The sequence below is a fragment of the Ilyonectria robusta genome, assembly GCF_021365365.1.
Source record: "Ilyonectria robusta strain PMI_751 chromosome Unknown BGZ61scaffold_9, whole genome shotgun sequence".
NCBI classification, from domain to species: domain Eukaryota; kingdom Fungi; phylum Ascomycota; class Sordariomycetes; order Hypocreales; family Nectriaceae; genus Ilyonectria; species Ilyonectria robusta.
The window spans coordinates 362,174-378,240 of record NW_025764443.1 but is presented as its reverse complement, the minus strand read 5'-3'; the positions used below and the strand labels follow the sequence as shown (position 1 = coordinate 378,240).

Below are 16,067 nucleotides of genomic sequence, written 5' to 3'. Positions count from 1 at the left end.
AAAAGCAAAACACCGTCGCCTCTCACTCGTCAATCCATGCAACCACCTCCCAGCGGCCAGCCCTCGCAGGCGGCGGCGCCGCGCTACGGAGCCAGCTTCGATCCATGGAACTCGTCCTCAACGGGCCATCAGCGGCCGGAGAACACGCCGGGTATCGGGTGGCGCGACTCCCGCAACCGCAAGCTCAACAGCCAGTTCGGCGGCGGTGTCTCGTGCGGCGCCGGGTCCGAGGACTGGGATGACAAGCACAAGACGCTGATCCCCAAGGCCGTGCGGGAGCGTGCGCAGCGCAGCGTGAGGGACATGCTCGTGCAGCCGGGCAAGATGCGCGAGAGCCTGGCCAAGGAGTCATCTAACGAGTCTTCTAAGGAGTCCTCCAACGAGTCCCTCGCCGACGGCAGCGAGGCCAAGAATTTGACAGGCGAGGAGGCGTTGATGGAGAAGCGCCGACTGCAGGATCAAGACCACAACGACCGAATGCGTACCCGGGGTCTCTTCGACGGCGTAGTAGTCTACGTCAACGGCAGCACGTTCCCCCTCGTATCGGACCACAAGCTGAAGCACTTGCTCACCGAGAACGGCGGCCAGATGTCACTGCACCTTGGGCGGCGGCGGGTCACCCATGTTGTCATCGGGCGCCCCGCTGGTCGAGGAGCTGCACCAGGAACAGGAGGAGGACTAGCTGGAAGCAAACTGGACAAGGAGATCAAGAAGATTGGAGGAGCTGGGGTCAAGTTTGTTGGGGTTGAGTGGTGAGTGGCAACAATCCCGTATTCGTCATTGTCTCTGACATGTGAATATCGCGTACGAGGAGACAACTGCGAGGAGACAACCGCGAAGAGACAACTGTGGAGGAAACAGGAATATGGTGGCTAACATGTACTCGACTAGGGTTCTCGAAAGCCTCAAGGCAGGTAAGAGGCTGCCCGAGACTCGCTTCTCAAACATGAAGATTGCACCCAAGGGACAGAGCAGCGTCCATGGACTCTACCATAAACAACACCAAAAGACATAACCTAACCTTGCCACCCCCGACATCCTGTCAGAGTGGAACTGGTTTGGACGAGACACGATTATGCAACAGAGCATTGAGAGGATGCGAGATTTGGTACGAATGCATGACGGAGCATTGGGCAGACATCTGGCTCTCGGCAGCACTGCAGTTTACGTTTGCATTGGAGGCGACGGGTGGACTTGCATGATATGAATGGTAGTACAGCATCGCCCTTGGTTTCATGGCCTAGAGAGCATCCATAGAACTTGTGCGGGATATGTCCACGCGGACAATTTGGTAGGTTTTTTGAATTTCAAATTCTACATTTTGTACCATTCCTTTGGTGCCTCTCCTCTCGTCGCCGAGCGTTGTCTCCAGGCGGAGAATGAAGCTGCTTCAGCAAGTCCACATATACATGAAATAAAGTAAACGCAACACAGCCGAGGTTTCTTGAGAACATTGTTCGCGTTGAATGAACGCCGTCCTATCGAACCCAGTCATGTTTAGGCAGCCTCAAGACCTGTAGCCAGTACATTATCCGACCCGACAGAGACGAGAAGTCGTCATGCGGATATCTTCGGTCTATTCAACCCGTATCCCAACCATTGTACAACCCCCTCATCTCCTACCCTCCATGATTCGAGCTAGTAGCAACCGGTACCACAGATCCTTCCCGTACGCTCTACTCACCGTCGAGCGCTCGCTGTGACACGGAAACCATTGAGCCGTGTGACTACATCGATGAAAATCCCGAGACATCGGTGTCATGTCCCCATTTGCAATTTGTTGACGAAGAAAGGCGGAAGTTCAGACCGGCGCAGAGTGTGGAACCCCGTGTGGAATGGGTCTGTCATGCCAGGATCGTCAGTGGGTGAGGCATTGTGCGACTTGCCACGTCGGCAATTAGAGGCATGAAGAATATTGAGTGGTTCTGGCATCAGATTGAAGAGTGAATGGGGCTCGTAGAAAGTCGGTCAAGGAAGGCCTCGGGCGAGGTTCATGGTTGATGGATTGGCATATCAGCAACCAAGGGGAATGAACTATGTGCTCAACCCCTGCATCTGATATTGACAGGCGTGATCAGCATCCTCAGTACAACATATTTTGGTTTCTTGAAGCATCTAGCTTTCTTTGATACTACATTGAGAGATAACTGGCTTGTACATTACTATTATATTTTGGGCCATTGCATGTGTGCTTTTGTTTTCATATTGGAAACAACCTCTTCTTAGGAGAGACAAGTCCTTCAGCCCCGTAACGAACACGCTATACAAAAGAGATAAATCGGCCTGAACTATCCTCTCCAAGCGAATGATCATATCCTAAGTAGCCACATTGGAATATGTGAGCTCACCAAGCCCAAGCAGGTTGCACTGCTAGAGTCCAGCTCATCCAACCCCTACAGTCGGGCCTTGATCATGCCCTCAACGGCACCATGCTTAGATCCCCTGAGCTCAAAGTACTCCCTGATCTTTTCTCGAGCTACATCTATCATAGCCGCATCCTCAATGGTGCTAGGCACTGCAACCTCTTTGGCGAGTTCACCATGCGCAGCGTTCTCCACCATCTCCCGCAGGACACGCCGTAGCATTTTGCCAGATCGTGTTTTAGGGATCATGGCTTTACCCTGGATGATGCCGCCAAGTGTCGCGATGGGACCGACCTGTCGACGCACCAAGTTCTGAATCTCGGCCGTGATTTGCTGGTCTGGCACTGCAGACGATGGGTGATCCGGTGTGGAGAGAGTGATGAATGCGAAGGGCATTTGACCCTTAATGGGGTCGGGAACGCCCACAACGCAGGACTCAGCAATGAGGGGATGGGTGGCAATTGCTTGCTCAATGGAGCCTATGCATGTGTAAGTCGTGATTCTTGCAACGATGTTTTTGAATCATGCCATTGAGTGCATGGTAGTGAGCCGAGTGGAATGATCAATGAGAAACACTCTGGCTTAGGAGATGCATGCATGAGAACAGGGTCATATGACTTACCACTTGATAGACGATGTGCGCTCACATTCAGAACATCATCATTTCGGCTCATCACATGGATATAGCCCTGATGGTCGATCCAGCCCGAGTCTCCTGTGTCTAGCCACTTTCCCTGAAACCTCTTCAGGTACCCCTTCCAGAATCGCTCCTCATCCTGCCACAAAGTCCGGAAGCCCGTTGGTGCTAGAGGCATTGCTAGGACGATGTTCCCCATCAAACCCTTCTCGACTTCATGGCCCTCGTCGTCCACGATCCGCACATCGAACCCAGGCATGGCCTTGCCGGCGCTTCCAGCCTTTAGATGGGGAGGTGGGTGGTCACGAACGTCTGTCTTGCGGTGCTTGCCAGCGTGTGGAACGAGAGCACGGCCAGTGATGGGGGAGCCGACCTCCGTGGACCACCAGTTGTCAATGACGTGGGAGTCGTCAGCGCCGTACTGGGTTAGAAGATCCTGGTACATTTGAATGAGCGTTGGTTCTGATCGCTCGCCAGCCAGGAAGAGGGCCTTGAGAGACTTGAGGCCGCCTCGCTTGCCAAACTCGGCGATTAAGCTGTTGTCGGGGTCATCGCGCTTGATAGCTCGGAGGGCGGTTGGTGCAGTGAACATGGTGTTGACCTTGTACTCTTCCACAACACGCCAGAAAGCCGAGGAATCAGGGGTTCCAACTGGTTTTCCCTCATAAAGAACGGTTGCTGCACCAGTGAGGAGAGGTCCATAGACGATGTATGAATGTCCAACAATCCATCCAATATCGGAAGCCGTGAAGGCAACACAACCCGGCCCGTGAATGTTGAAGAGGTAGCTAATGGAGAGATGCAGACCGACAGCATGACCGCCAGCATCGCGCAGGACACCCTTGGGAGTGCCAGTGGTACCCGAGGTATGAATGATGTAAACGGGATCGGTGCTCTTGACGGGTACGCAATCTGCCCTGATGTTTCGGGCTCGGGCGCTCCTGACGAGCTTTTGCCAGGTAGCTTGACCAGCATTCCGGTCCATCGGATTCCACCGGATCTGATCACGTTGCCAGACGATAGTCTTGCTTGGTTTGTGGGTAGAAAGGGAGATTGCCTCTTCTACCAAGGGCCTGTAGGCGATAGGGGGCTTGTTGCCGTCGATGCCACATGAGGCTGTTAGGAGGGCAACTGGCTTGCAAGAATCAATGCGCTGTGCGAGAGCGTTCGGTGCAAAGCCGCCAAACACAATGGAGTGGATGGCACCCAGTCGGTTGATGGCCAGAATTCCCATGACGGCGGCTGGAATCATTGGCACTGATGCAAAGGTTAGGCACCCTTTTCTGGATATGGCAGTATAATCCCATGTACTTACTATAGAGCATGACAACGTCTCCCTTCTTGACGCCCTCTTCCCTTAGGGTGCCGGCGAGGATTTCGACCTCCTCGAGCAGCTGGCTGTAGGTGTACTGCTCCTTGGTGTTAGTGACAGGGCTGTCGAAGTAGATGGCAACCGAGTCGCCATGGCCATCGAGAACATGGCGATCAACGCAATTGTAGCAGGTGGAGATCTCGCCATCCGGGAACCACTCCCAGCTGTCGTGGGTGATGCCGTTCTTGAGCGTCTTCTGGGTCAGCTGGATGGTGGACGAGAACTTCTTATGCCAGTGAAGGTGCTCGGCCTGGTGCCGCCAGAAGTCGTCTGGGTCTTCGAGAGAGTGCCGCAGCACCTCGTCCTGGATGTGGTGATGGTTGTCCGGCATGGCGACTGCTTTGGAGGTTGTAGGTTGCAAGTTGGATATCGGGCGTGTGCCCGAAAGCCGAGCAGGATGACAACGACTAGAGACGACTAGTGCACCAGGTAGAAGGGAAGGGGGGAAAAGGGGAGGGACTATATATGGGCGAGAGAGCACAGACGCGAATACCTTCTGGATAAGCGGTCTCAAAGTCCTATGCATAACCACCTCGATAACGCGTCTGAAGGGGCCTCTTTGATGAGTCGCAGACGGCTATGAGGCCCTCCCAATACCCTCGGTTATTGCGGGCTTTGGTGAGAATGAGCTTCCAGCAAGTGACAAAGCCTGGGAAATCGACTACGGCAGTGGAGCCGGAGTAGGTCTCAGATGCATTTGCGTGCGAGGACGGAAGGAGAGGGACCAGGAAGGCGCGGCTATGAACAGGTCCTTCCGTTGGCAATTGTCGGGGGTGAGGAATTGTGCTGAGCCCGAGGATGGGCGGCTCCTTCCCACGTTTCCCCCCCACGACAGAGTCGTGACTTGGCGAACTGAGTGCCTTCCCATGGCTGGAGGCAACCTTTAGCTCAGCTCAATGCGGCGCGTCTGGTTGGTCTGGCCTGAGAGCTCCCAGAGTTTGGGGTGCGGTAGTTCCCACTTTCCCCCGCATTACCGCATTACGGGCAATCGCAACTCTAGCTCACAGCTCCCAGTTGCCTTTTGCCCGGCGACGTTGCCGACCCGGCGCTCTCTCCGAGAGTCCGAGACGGGCCCGGATCTAGCAATCGAGTCAATTGAGTCCCAACGGCTTTGCTGTCCTCCCGGATTCCAATGAATTGCTTGATGTGCTCCGACTCTTATTCTCCATGAAAACTGCCAGCAAGCACTCTGTACGGCCCAGGACCCGGTTCTCCGTCCACGTGAGCCGGCATGCGGTACCGGACTGCCGAGCTAGGTCGACAGCTACTATTAACTCTTCCAGCCGCGCGACACTCTGCCTTCCTAGGAGGCTTTGTCATGACGCTATCCGCCCAACAAGTGATGGCTCGTCTCACAGTGAATAACTCACCATGCCACTGCAATCTCGAATAACGGGGATAACTGGAACTGTCATGGATTCTGCGCGTTGTCTCTGACGCAAAGGTCTTTTGCGTGTTGGTCTAGTGATTCGGGAGAGCCATTGTGACGGAGCGATCTAATAGGCTGCAGTGACGCACTTGTGCCGTAAAGACCTCGGTCCTCAGTCGTTGGAGAAATGGATGAACGGGAGAATTGTCCACTTGGGACAGTCGGCAAGTATCTCACCCCAATTTTGGGGGGCCTTGGTGGTCTAACGGCATGGCCTGGAAGGTGTGTCGTAGCCGAGAAAATAGCTCGCATTGTTTAGTCGACCGCCAGTAAATCAAGTGGCAAGCCGTGGTTAATAATCGAAAGATTCAAGGGCCCCATCATGAATTCTTTTGTCAGTCGCTCTCTCTGGGAATTGGAAGGCCTAATTCGCCGGCAGCATGGAACGCAGTATTGAATATGGCATTGCCCGATTCGGTTCTCTATGTCATCGTCATCCTGACTTCGGACAACACCCGAGTTTATTACCTCGGTCAGCCTATACCATATCAACGGAGGTTAGCACGTTCATTCATTTTTGTAATCACTCACCCTCACACAGAGGGCATAAAACACGACCGTGAGAGAAACCCAATGTCTCGGCATTTTTCCTTCCTGCAGAATAACATGAGTGAGGCGTTTTTCTTCGAATTAGGGTGCGTGATAGTAATCGCTACCGATGAGATGGTTCGAAGGCCTTGCCTCAAACCCGGAGTCTAGGTTATACGACACAAGGTACCAATTAAATTTCCGACATCTATGGCAAGTTTCGTCAGCTCTGATTACAAACGGGTGCTCTATGGACAGGTTACATGTGCCAGTGGCGGATTGTTCCATCTTCTCTCACAACAAACCATCTGTAGTAACATGAAAGCCCCCTCCTCTCCTGTGCTGTGGAGCTTGCCAGGATTATCAATAACTGGCTTGACTCTTGTAAAAATATTGGAAGAACTCTACGTGATGCCAAAAACAGGCCTTCTGCAACGCCTAGCACCTCCTTGTGTCAACTCCATGCCAATAAGAACTGAGGATCATTCACTAGCCATTAACAATGACTCATTCAGCTCCATGAACTATGTAACGGAAGAGAAGGTGGCGTAGCCCAGACCAGTAGCCTAAAAAGTTTGGACTGATATCTCAGTAATAGACCAAGACGAGAGGCAGGAATCTGCCATGGAACCCGAGGACAGAGGTGGCGGGGGAAGTCTTGGAACTAATACCCTCGATTATCAGACTGCAATGCGCCCCTGCACCTCTAGATTCAATTCCATGATTCAAGAAGGCGGAATAGCAATCAGCCGCCCATGCTCCGTTACCTGCTAACGACTTTGCTTTCTCTAGGTAATAACCTTGAGATAGGAACCATCTTCCGAGCAATAAGATATCAGAGAGACTGATGTCTCCTGTCGTCGAGAGTTCAACTTCTCTTCCAATACACACCAACTCGCGCAGATTATGAAAATGCCCCCTCCCATTGTCCACCTACGGTCTGAGACCAAGCCGCTAGAGCGCCGTCCTCCATGTACAGTCCCCCAGACGCACTTTGAAAGGTGCTGCTAACAGGTCAGTGTCACCCGAGACGGCCAAGGCTCTCATCGACGCCGGCTACATTGTTCGAGTGGGAATCCCCGGACCTTATAGCTCCTTTGCCGCAGACATACATCCACTTTGCTCACGTCTTCAAGAAGCAGCATGGATGGGCTACCGAGCTATCCCGCTTCTCACAGGAGCTTACTCTACGACCTCGAGTTCTTGACTGATGAGACTGGACGACGAGTGGCCATTTGGCTATTGGGCTGGATGGTACAGCTTGCTTTTGGCGCACCAACTCTTACACCCGAGTTCCAGCCCAGCCAGTCTTCGATTGCTCTGACCGAACTTGAAGTCAAACGCAGACCGCGATCTGCGAACAACGGCGAGTTCTCACGAATAATGAGCCCTGACGCGTGGCGGCCATTGCAGCAGCAGGTTGGCGTCGACAGCATCCTGAAGTACGTCGTAGCCGAGACGAGCAAGGGCGGACATTCCTGAGCTTCGTCCGACATCTTTCAAGCGTACCTGTGCCAACAAGACTTCTCCTTTCACCACCTTTTGTCTCTGTCGACTCGAGAGGCGACTTCGTTATCTGCGATGTCAGTTGATCCCAACAGCGACAACAACCCGATCCCCGTGTATTCCAGCTACAGCTCGTTCGAAAGCCCCACCGTCCCTGTTTCTGGCCATGGATGGACCTGAGCTACGCGTTATTGCCATCGACCACCTTCCAACAATGGTCGCTCGTGGCTAGCGACGAGTATTCCTCGTTGCTGTTGCCCAGCTTCGACCTTGGATCGCCAGATACTGAAGATTTGGAAGAGGGCAGAGCAAACGTACCGGGAGAGGGTTGCATAATTGCCGTATATGTTTATTTTATTGATGTTTCCGCACAGTAGGACGATGCCAATTTTGTATTCAGAACTGTATACTTCACTACTGTTGATGTTCAGTCACTTCCCTTCTCTCAGAGGCAGAGAGAGATTCTTGGGCATGGACCAGTAACACGCACGAGTCGCAGAAATGGGCAACAGCTCAGTCAGACCTAGCGCTAGATGCAGATTTGGAGGGCTAACTAAATCCGTCGAGAGTGACTATTAAGGTAACTTAAATACTCAGTCAGCTTATTAGTAGCTGGCAGCATTGAGCTTAGCAAGAAGGTGCTGACCAAATGGAGTCTTGACGTCGTCGGCCCAATCCCCACTCTGGACGGCTCATCCATACCTCACCCACCCACCCTACACCCTCTTCTAAAACCTGGTTTCCCAAGAGATAAGGAATCGTTACAATCTCGCTTAGCAACAACTCGCTGTCTTGACGCCGCTCCCAGCGCCCGTCACACCGACCACACCCTCTCTCGTCTTACGGATCGTGTTGCCGCAAGACTCATCCACACTTTTATCACTATCGCACCCATGTGTGGCGCGGCTCGTCGGCGTGGTGGTGTACTCAGCTCGTATTGATAACGGAGACGAGACGAGACCCTGCCCCTGCTGATCGTGGTTCGTCCACGACATCCATCCCCCCCCCATGTTTGCGCTGCAATGGACATTGGTTACGTATATGCAGAGTGTCAATGGTCACCTGCAGTAAGTTGGCACAGTCTAAGGCGCGCGATCCGACAATTCAATCGCCACTGACTGGTTCTCGGATACGTTGCTCTCAGTGGGACTTTTGGAGCTGGATGCTTTATGGGACCCCGCGACAGGTGGGTCGATGGGCAGAGACCGAGAAACCGAAAGGTGTTAGTTAGCACTCAATCACCTGGGTAGCGGTTAGACAACAAACAAACAATCAGGTACACAATGGACATTGTCTGTGGCTCCACACACACACACACACATCTGGCGACCTCAGACATGTCGTAGACTACAGTTAGCCAGAGGGACAGTGCAAGATTGCGTTGAATGCAGAATTTTCATATGCGCCGGACCAAAACTGGCCTCCCAGCAATGTTTGCTTTGCCTTGACTATGGTACAAGAATGAGGCTCGCAAACACTGGATTCTCTTGCACAAGAGACCATAAACGCGCCCGACAATCGAAGGTCATTCCAAGGTGCTCCGAAATGACCCTCGTGGGACAGAAAAGTATATGCACAAGAAAAAAACCGAATGTCCAAAAGGTTTCGAGGTGGTAACGTGTTTCTTGAAAGTTCTGGTCAAGCAGAAGATGGAGACGACATCGCGGGTAGCAGAGACGAAATCGTACCAAAATGTTGCTGTTTGCAATAACACATTATATTCCCAGCCTCGAAAAGACCGCACACACAAATCTTTAGAATCCTCCTCAGATGAGATATGGCGAACCCCTTTCGAACACCGAGACAAAGATCAAATACAAGAATGTCTCAATCCTGCAAGGCGTGGCCATCATTAGATAAAGACTCCATAGAGCAGTGCAGAAGTATACCGGTTCTCCGCTTCGTATGTTCGTATCCCAAGAAAAGTCTATACAACTCCCAAATCGTTCATCCCTCCTTCTGAATCGAAACCAACACTAACTCTCCCACAACGCTCCTCCAGTCATGGGCTGGCGAAAGCTACCATGGCATTAGGTATTACCGCGCATAAGAAATCGTAGGTAAGACGTGGACGGCGACGAGGCGCGCTAGATGCTGATTTACAGGAAGGCAGCGAGACCGACGATGGCAGCGAGGCCGGCGCCGGAGAGGGCAGCGACCTTGCCGGCACCGGAGGCGGGGACCTCGGAGGGAGAAGAGCCACCGGGGGTGGTGACGGGGACTCCGGCGGTGCTGGTGGGGACAACGGGGACGGTGTAGTTGTTGGCGTGGGAAGGAGCAGCGCTGATTAGATGTTAGCTCCCTGAAGCGATTCACAGAGTGTTGTCAGGGAACTTACCAGTCGTGGCAGACGACGGAGGAGGTAGCAATCACGGGCTTGGTGATGGTGCAAGGGCAGTCGGTGATGGTGAGGGTGGTAGCCTCAGTGACGGTGTAGGTCTTGCCACCGTGGGTGATCTCGGTAGCGGCAGGGCAGTAGGTGGTGTAGACATCAACAACCTCGGTGACGTACGAGACGTTGGAGGCGGCAGAGGCACCAGCGACGGCGGCGAGAACGGTGGCAGCAGCGAACTTCATCTTGACTGATTTGTCGGGTATTAGGTTGATTAGGTTGATGAGGTGCTGAAACGAATGAAATTGACTGGTGGTCAAGGTTGTATAGCGAGGAGCGAATGTGGGTGAGGAGGAAGGAAAGAATCGAGAGATGTGCTCTGGAAGCGTCGTGCTTTATACCGAAGAGTCGAGCTGGGGGGAGTGGGAGTTGGGCCGTTGATGGGATGGTTGGATGGTTGGATGGCAACAGGGGCGGTGGAGGTGGAGGGGTGGAGCAAGGATCTAGTGGGTGGGTGGAGAGCCGTCGGCCTGCCCAGCGGAGCGAAGTGGAGAGAAGAGGAGAGGAGAGGAGAGGAGAGTGGAGGCTTCCAGAGCGAGAAATACTGGAGATAGGCGGTTCTCCAATGACCGTGTCGATGGAGTCAGGCTACGAGGTTTACGGATGGACCGGGGTGTGGGCTGCCGGGGTGGGAGGAGATGATGGCGGACGATGTGATGTGGTCGGGGCGGCAGAGAGTCAACGAGAAGGAGGGCAGCCACACCACCGTCGGTCGCGTGGATCCTGCGCCCAGGCCGCTGTCTTCCAATGCCATGTTATTTCAGGACGGGGCAAATCAGCGGCGATGTGACGGGGATCAGGGGTGGGTGTGAGCACTACGAGCCCGACGAGCACTACACTACGCCGTCAAGCCGTCAAGCCGTCAAGCCATCCAGCCATCCAGGACAGCAACAGCATCGGCCGCCAAACAGGGGAAAGGGTCGACACACCCGAAAGGGGGATATGAGGGGGGTGGGGACCGACCGACCGCCCGTCTGAGTCTGAGTCCATGTCTTGCGCTCTGACGAAGAGATGACCGAGACATGGGGACTAAAAAAACCACCAAAAAAGGAGATGGTACGGCGGAAGACGGCGCCATGGGTTTCAATAGTTATTGTGATGAAGCGAAGGGAAATGGGTGCATGAATGAGTGGCCGTACCTAGAGCAAGACCTGTTTTGATGCTCGCTGGAGTGCAGGCGCCGCATGTTGCTCTGCGGCACTCTGGACCCTCTGAACCTCAGTACCCCCGTCCGGACGAAATTGCCTGTCCACACCACCCCCATGCTACTGCTACTGCAACTACGTATTTTCGCCATGGAGGGCATATGCGTGCAGCGGTACGTCCATGCAGCATACGGTGCAAGTTGCGATCAACGGTAGACACCATGGGAAGCTTCTGTAGCGCTACCCGCACCATCTGTTTTGTCTTTATTGACTTTCGGTTTCTTTTGGCTGGCTTGCGGCTCGCGCCGGGTTCCCGACTTCTCTCGCCACCGCCGTACCTGCCATCTCCGCTCACTTCCGGGCGCTCAGGGGAGAATGCGGGATATCCAGAGATACGAGGGATCAGCATCTTCACAGGTACCTGTGTACGTACGTATCTGATCAGAACCCATCATCTCAATCACCAGGGCATTGAAATCACCACGCAGGGCCGCTGCAATGCGGTCCACGGCGGAGATGCCGACCGGCAAAAGGCCTTACAAGGCCCTGGCCTTGCAGCACAGACCGGGCCCAGAAGGTTAAGGCACGGATAACGGCGAGATACAGCGCACGACGCCCTTCGGCGCGGCGCCCAGGTTCGTCCACGCTTTGTCCATCCCAGCACAGCAGGGCCCAAGCATGATAGCAGGCATGGTTACGCAAGGAGCCTCCTGTCGAATGGCTGATCTCTAAGCGTTCCCATTGCTCCGTATGTGCTGCCATAATTAATGGACCTTGCCTGGATACCGCCCCAGTAAAGTGATATTTGCGCCCCAGCACCAAGCGAAGATCACCAACCGGCTTCTCCATACTAATTTCTACGAATAGAAACGGTATCCGGAGCCGACAGGAACATTTGCGCGCTCCCTAGCAGTAATGGGGTGTTGGCGGCTCAGGTGGCGATGGCACTGCGCTGCTAGCGAGCGAGGGCGGTGGGCGTTAGGTTTGGTGGGGAGGAAGCCGCCGGCTGCTGCCACCAACCTTCTGTGCCAACCCGCTGTGCAGCACACCCGTGGCCAGTGTTGACCTGTCGTTGCCCTGGCATAATAATGCACTAATGCAGGAACAATTCCCTCCCGTTGACGCCGCGTCGCCTTGCCTACCGCCTGCAGCTGCAGCTGACTGTGAGCGTCCATGACGCAGTAGCTGTATGGATACCTCAGGAACCAACAAACCCGCCTGGCGCCTCTATCACTCTCTGCTGACCGCTCACCCAGCCCTCCAACACACCAGCCACTCACAGTTCGACACACGCTCGCGCCTGGCGAGGCCCCCCTGTAGCCTTGCAGCTCCGGTGATTTACAGTACGAGGCTTGCCCCGGGGCTGTCACCCGTCGCTCGAGACAAGACCTGGAGGGACGTCGGCAGCTCTGGTCTCACGGAAAGATTCATGGCCCAGCTTCGGCCATTTGTTGGCGCCTTGCCACCTGCAGCCACGGCTCTTGGCTCGTCGCCCAGAAATCAAACACAGACAGGGGGCTTGGGGTGCGAAGCAGAATGGCAAGCAAAGCACTGCTGGAAGCGAGACAGAAATTTCTGCAACCAAGGATGGCAAGCCACGCCACCATCATCTTTAGGTCATGCCCAGTGCGGTTGCCAGGCCTCGTCCGTTGGAATCACAATTGCCCATCATCATTATTGGACAGCCGCGTAACTCGGTGGCGCCCGCAGACTGCTTCGGTTGGTTATTAGCGAGAGCAGTGCACCATTCCGGAAGCTCGAGCTCGAGCTGGCGTTGGCACTGGAGCTGATACCGAAGCTTTTGCCGGAGAAGCTAGGTCTTCCCGCGTCCAGCAATCAGTGATTACAGCCAACGACGTAGCATATCTGTGCCCTCTGGGACCTGATCCTCCGGTAGCTCATCATTACCCTTCCAGGCTCCATACCGCTGTGCCGTGTCTTGATCGATTCACTGATTGATTGATGGCCGCATGGCTGGGGTCGGTGCAACGGTGACCTTTCAGGGCCTGCAGGCTTAATGGTTGCATCCGCTAACTGAACTATTGGAACCCCGGACCCTCACTGCAGCTGGTGCTCACTTCTCTGCAACGGTGCCAAAATATGGCTCCGGGCTGCCTATCATGATCCTGGCCCTGGGGCTCTTCCGTTACTTTAGAATAATGCGCTTCATGCTCGACAGAGAAGGAGGGACCGAAATGTGAACCGATGCAGCCTTCCCCCGACACACCCCGGGCATTGGGTGATAAGGCCTCAGGCCCTCAGATTTCCAGGTGCTATCGCTCATGTGCTGGGTCCCCTCCATAATTTCCCCCTTATCCACCCCGCCAACTCTAGCATCCAACAACACCTTCTAAGACTGACAATAGTAACATCTGGGCGAGCACTGACTGCCCGAGGTTCCGGCGCCAACGTCTTATCATTCACCGATGCATCATTTCCTGGTCACTGCGACTGTACTATGTACGTACTCGGTGCAGCCGCCTCCGGGATGAAGCAAGGGCCCTGCAAGATCCAAGATCCAACGACCAACAGCACGAGACCGTGGGAGGGACGTTACCTTATGCGTGGTACTCGTATTGCTCCATGGCGGTCCACGACTGTCGGATCATTGAGTCATGGTCTCCATCGGCCAAATCGGCGACCCACGACCTTTTCCCGTTGTCCCGTTCGCCTGCTGCTATTGTTGCTGCTTTACCTGGTGACCCATGGTCCCATCCTAGGTCCCCCAGGCTCTCGCCCTGTGGACTGGTGGGCCGCCCATAGACCGTCTCCCATCTCGATTCCGCCCCCCCCCCCCCCCCAACAGATCGCAAGGCTAGGGAGCCTGTCTACCTAGGCCGTCCGAATGTCTCCAAACGGTCAAACAGTGAGCAACAAGCTTTGGACCATCACTGGCGAGCCCAACCCCCCCGCTAGCTCCAGCCATGTGGCAAGACATCTCTGGCGCTATGGTCGTCCCGAAGCCTCTTGGTACCGGAATGGTCCTGGGGCGTTGTCAGAGTCTGAAAGAGCACCCTAAAAAGTCTTGAGAGAACCCTAGCCCATGCCGAACTCTGTTACGACATACCGGGATCTGATCCTTGGTCGATGGGGATAGGGCGGTACCAGCTCACGCACGAACATCACCAACAGCTGGAGCGTCTCTGACCTTGGTCTTGCAGAAAGCAAATGCTCGACTCGGCTCAGGCTTGCAGGGTTATGCAGGGCCCTCGACATGGACTGTGTGTCTCGCTCTCTTCCAACCTTCTCTGACTCCTCCGTATCTGGGGAAGGCCCGTCTGCAAGGCCCGTCTATGAGGCCCCGTCTCGTACACATCCTCCAATTAACACATCTGGCGCTCGTCCGCCCCACCCTCCCACACTCATCTGGTTACCATGTACCACATCTTTGCTTAACCTGGGAGCTTCGGTAAACTGCCTAGCTCAAGCCCAAGCACAGGGAACAGCAAGCCATCATCGATTGTGTGCTCCAGTCAATCTTCCTTAGCGCCTACACCTGTGCTGTGGTTTGGGTTAGATTTGGCCTGGCTGGAGCACCTGGCTGCAATTTCCACCTCTCGCGGTGATCTTGAGATCGTTCATCCGCCTACCCACTCAGTACTGACTGTAACTAACTGTTCCTGTCCAAATTCGCTCGTCCTATCCACATGTCTCGTGCGCGGTTTGTCTAGACCGAGAGCTCCTGCATCGTACCGGCCCCTTTGCGGTGTGGTTCAGAGCCTGCGCCGACTGTTTCGAGTGTTATTGTTGACATTGGCTGTCTCGGGACAAGGCTCACCTAATTTCGTCCAAAGATCCATCTCTCCAGATGACCGAACTACTACGTAGTAATTACTGCCGCCCAAATACCAACTTTGACCAACTTTTGTTTTCTCACGTTGTTTGCCTCTAGCCATGTTTGGTTGTCGGGGCCAACCTTGTGCCAGGGTGTTCCATCTCATCCCACCCTTTCCTGTCGCTTTCTGCTAACATGTTCGGAATAGATAGGGCAAATTCCGTACTAGGCAGAGATCTGTAATGGCAGGGCGATTTGCCAGAACCGGGACTTGGCCCGCAGGTTCCCAAGCCAGTAGCCCTGCGTCAATTACCAGTGTGTAATTTCCAGAGCGCTCTCCTCGGACGATGAATCACCTCGTCTCGCGCGCTTGGAGCCATTGGGCTGGTTGATAATTGCCTCCCTGTTCAATGGTCTGATCGGGCCCTTGCAAGCCCATCGCCAAGCCCAAAGTACCACACCCACCGCTTCCCCCATGTTCGTCCGGTAGTTTCAATCTCGACACTTTGGACAGCGGAAATGCAACCGACATGATTCGTTCGGCCAAGTCGAGCCGTGGGTTGATGTTCTTGGCTTTTCCTAGTCCCAACCACCACACCTCCTCGTGTGAGCGGGACCTGGAACCGAACTCTCGTGTATGGATTTATTTTCTCGTTTTCTGAGACATCAACCACTCTGTCCCATGGGTGAAGATGTCTTCGGTTATGCGCTTGGCCCACTGTCGAGATGAGACGAGTCGAGGCGAGACGATACGGAGTTATTTCCCCCTTGTGCCTGTGATTGTCTGACGTGAGGCGAGACTGAGAGCGGACGTGGTAACTAAGACGGGAAACCATCTTTGACATCCGGTCAGGTTACATGGCCAAGGGTCGTCGTCTAGTTGTGAAGCAGATCGAAACGATCCCCTTCCATTGTGGCCA

At 54.4% G+C, this 16,067-nt stretch overlaps 5 protein-coding genes across 5 annotated transcripts; 3 read left to right on the top strand and 2 right to left on the bottom strand.

Annotated features, from left to right (window-relative positions):
• Nucleotides 1-36: 36 nt before the first annotated feature.
• On the top strand, nucleotides 37-1,015 carry BGZ61DRAFT_532091 (uncharacterized protein; the record flags this gene model as incomplete). The annotated part of the gene is made up of 2 exons (XM_046253821.1): nucleotides 37-752; nucleotides 892-1,015. The coding sequence occupies 2 exons, from the start codon at nucleotides 37-39 to the stop codon at nucleotides 1,013-1,015; spliced, it is 840 nt and encodes a 279-aa protein (XP_046104620.1).
• A 1,378-nt stretch (nucleotides 1,016-2,393) lies between these two features.
• On the bottom strand, nucleotides 2,394-4,703 carry BGZ61DRAFT_351964 (uncharacterized protein; the record flags this gene model as incomplete). The annotated part of the gene is made up of 3 exons (XM_046240383.1): nucleotides 2,394-2,842; nucleotides 2,986-4,257; nucleotides 4,316-4,703. 3 exons carry the CDS (start codon nucleotides 4,701-4,703, stop codon nucleotides 2,394-2,396), a joined length of 2,109 nt encoding a protein of 702 aa, XP_046104619.1.
• Nucleotides 4,704-7,472: 2,769 nt separating this feature from the next.
• On the top strand, nucleotides 7,473-7,811 carry BGZ61DRAFT_532089 (uncharacterized protein; the record flags this gene model as incomplete). The annotated part of the gene is made up of 1 exon (XM_046253820.1): nucleotides 7,473-7,811. One exon carries the CDS (start codon nucleotides 7,473-7,475, stop codon nucleotides 7,809-7,811), a length of 339 nt encoding a protein of 112 aa, XP_046104618.1.
• A 2,001-nt stretch (nucleotides 7,812-9,812) lies between these two features.
• Nucleotides 9,813-10,509, bottom strand: BGZ61DRAFT_234183 (uncharacterized protein). Its single transcript, XM_046238255.1, has 2 exons — nucleotides 10,174-10,509; nucleotides 9,813-10,118 (listed from the first exon to the last, which is right to left on the bottom strand). The coding sequence occupies exons 1-2, from the start codon at nucleotides 10,410-10,412 to the stop codon at nucleotides 9,935-9,937; spliced, it is 423 nt and encodes a 140-aa protein (XP_046104617.1). The 5' UTR covers nucleotides 10,413-10,509; the 3' UTR covers nucleotides 9,813-9,934.
• Nucleotides 10,510-11,308: 799 nt separating this feature from the next.
• On the top strand, nucleotides 11,309-12,026 carry BGZ61DRAFT_234171 (uncharacterized protein). The gene has a single exon (XM_046238254.1). It carries the CDS (start codon nucleotides 11,387-11,389, stop codon nucleotides 11,963-11,965), a length of 579 nt encoding a protein of 192 aa, XP_046104616.1. The 5' UTR covers nucleotides 11,309-11,386; the 3' UTR covers nucleotides 11,966-12,026.
• Nucleotides 12,027-16,067: the final 4,041 nt, after the last annotated feature.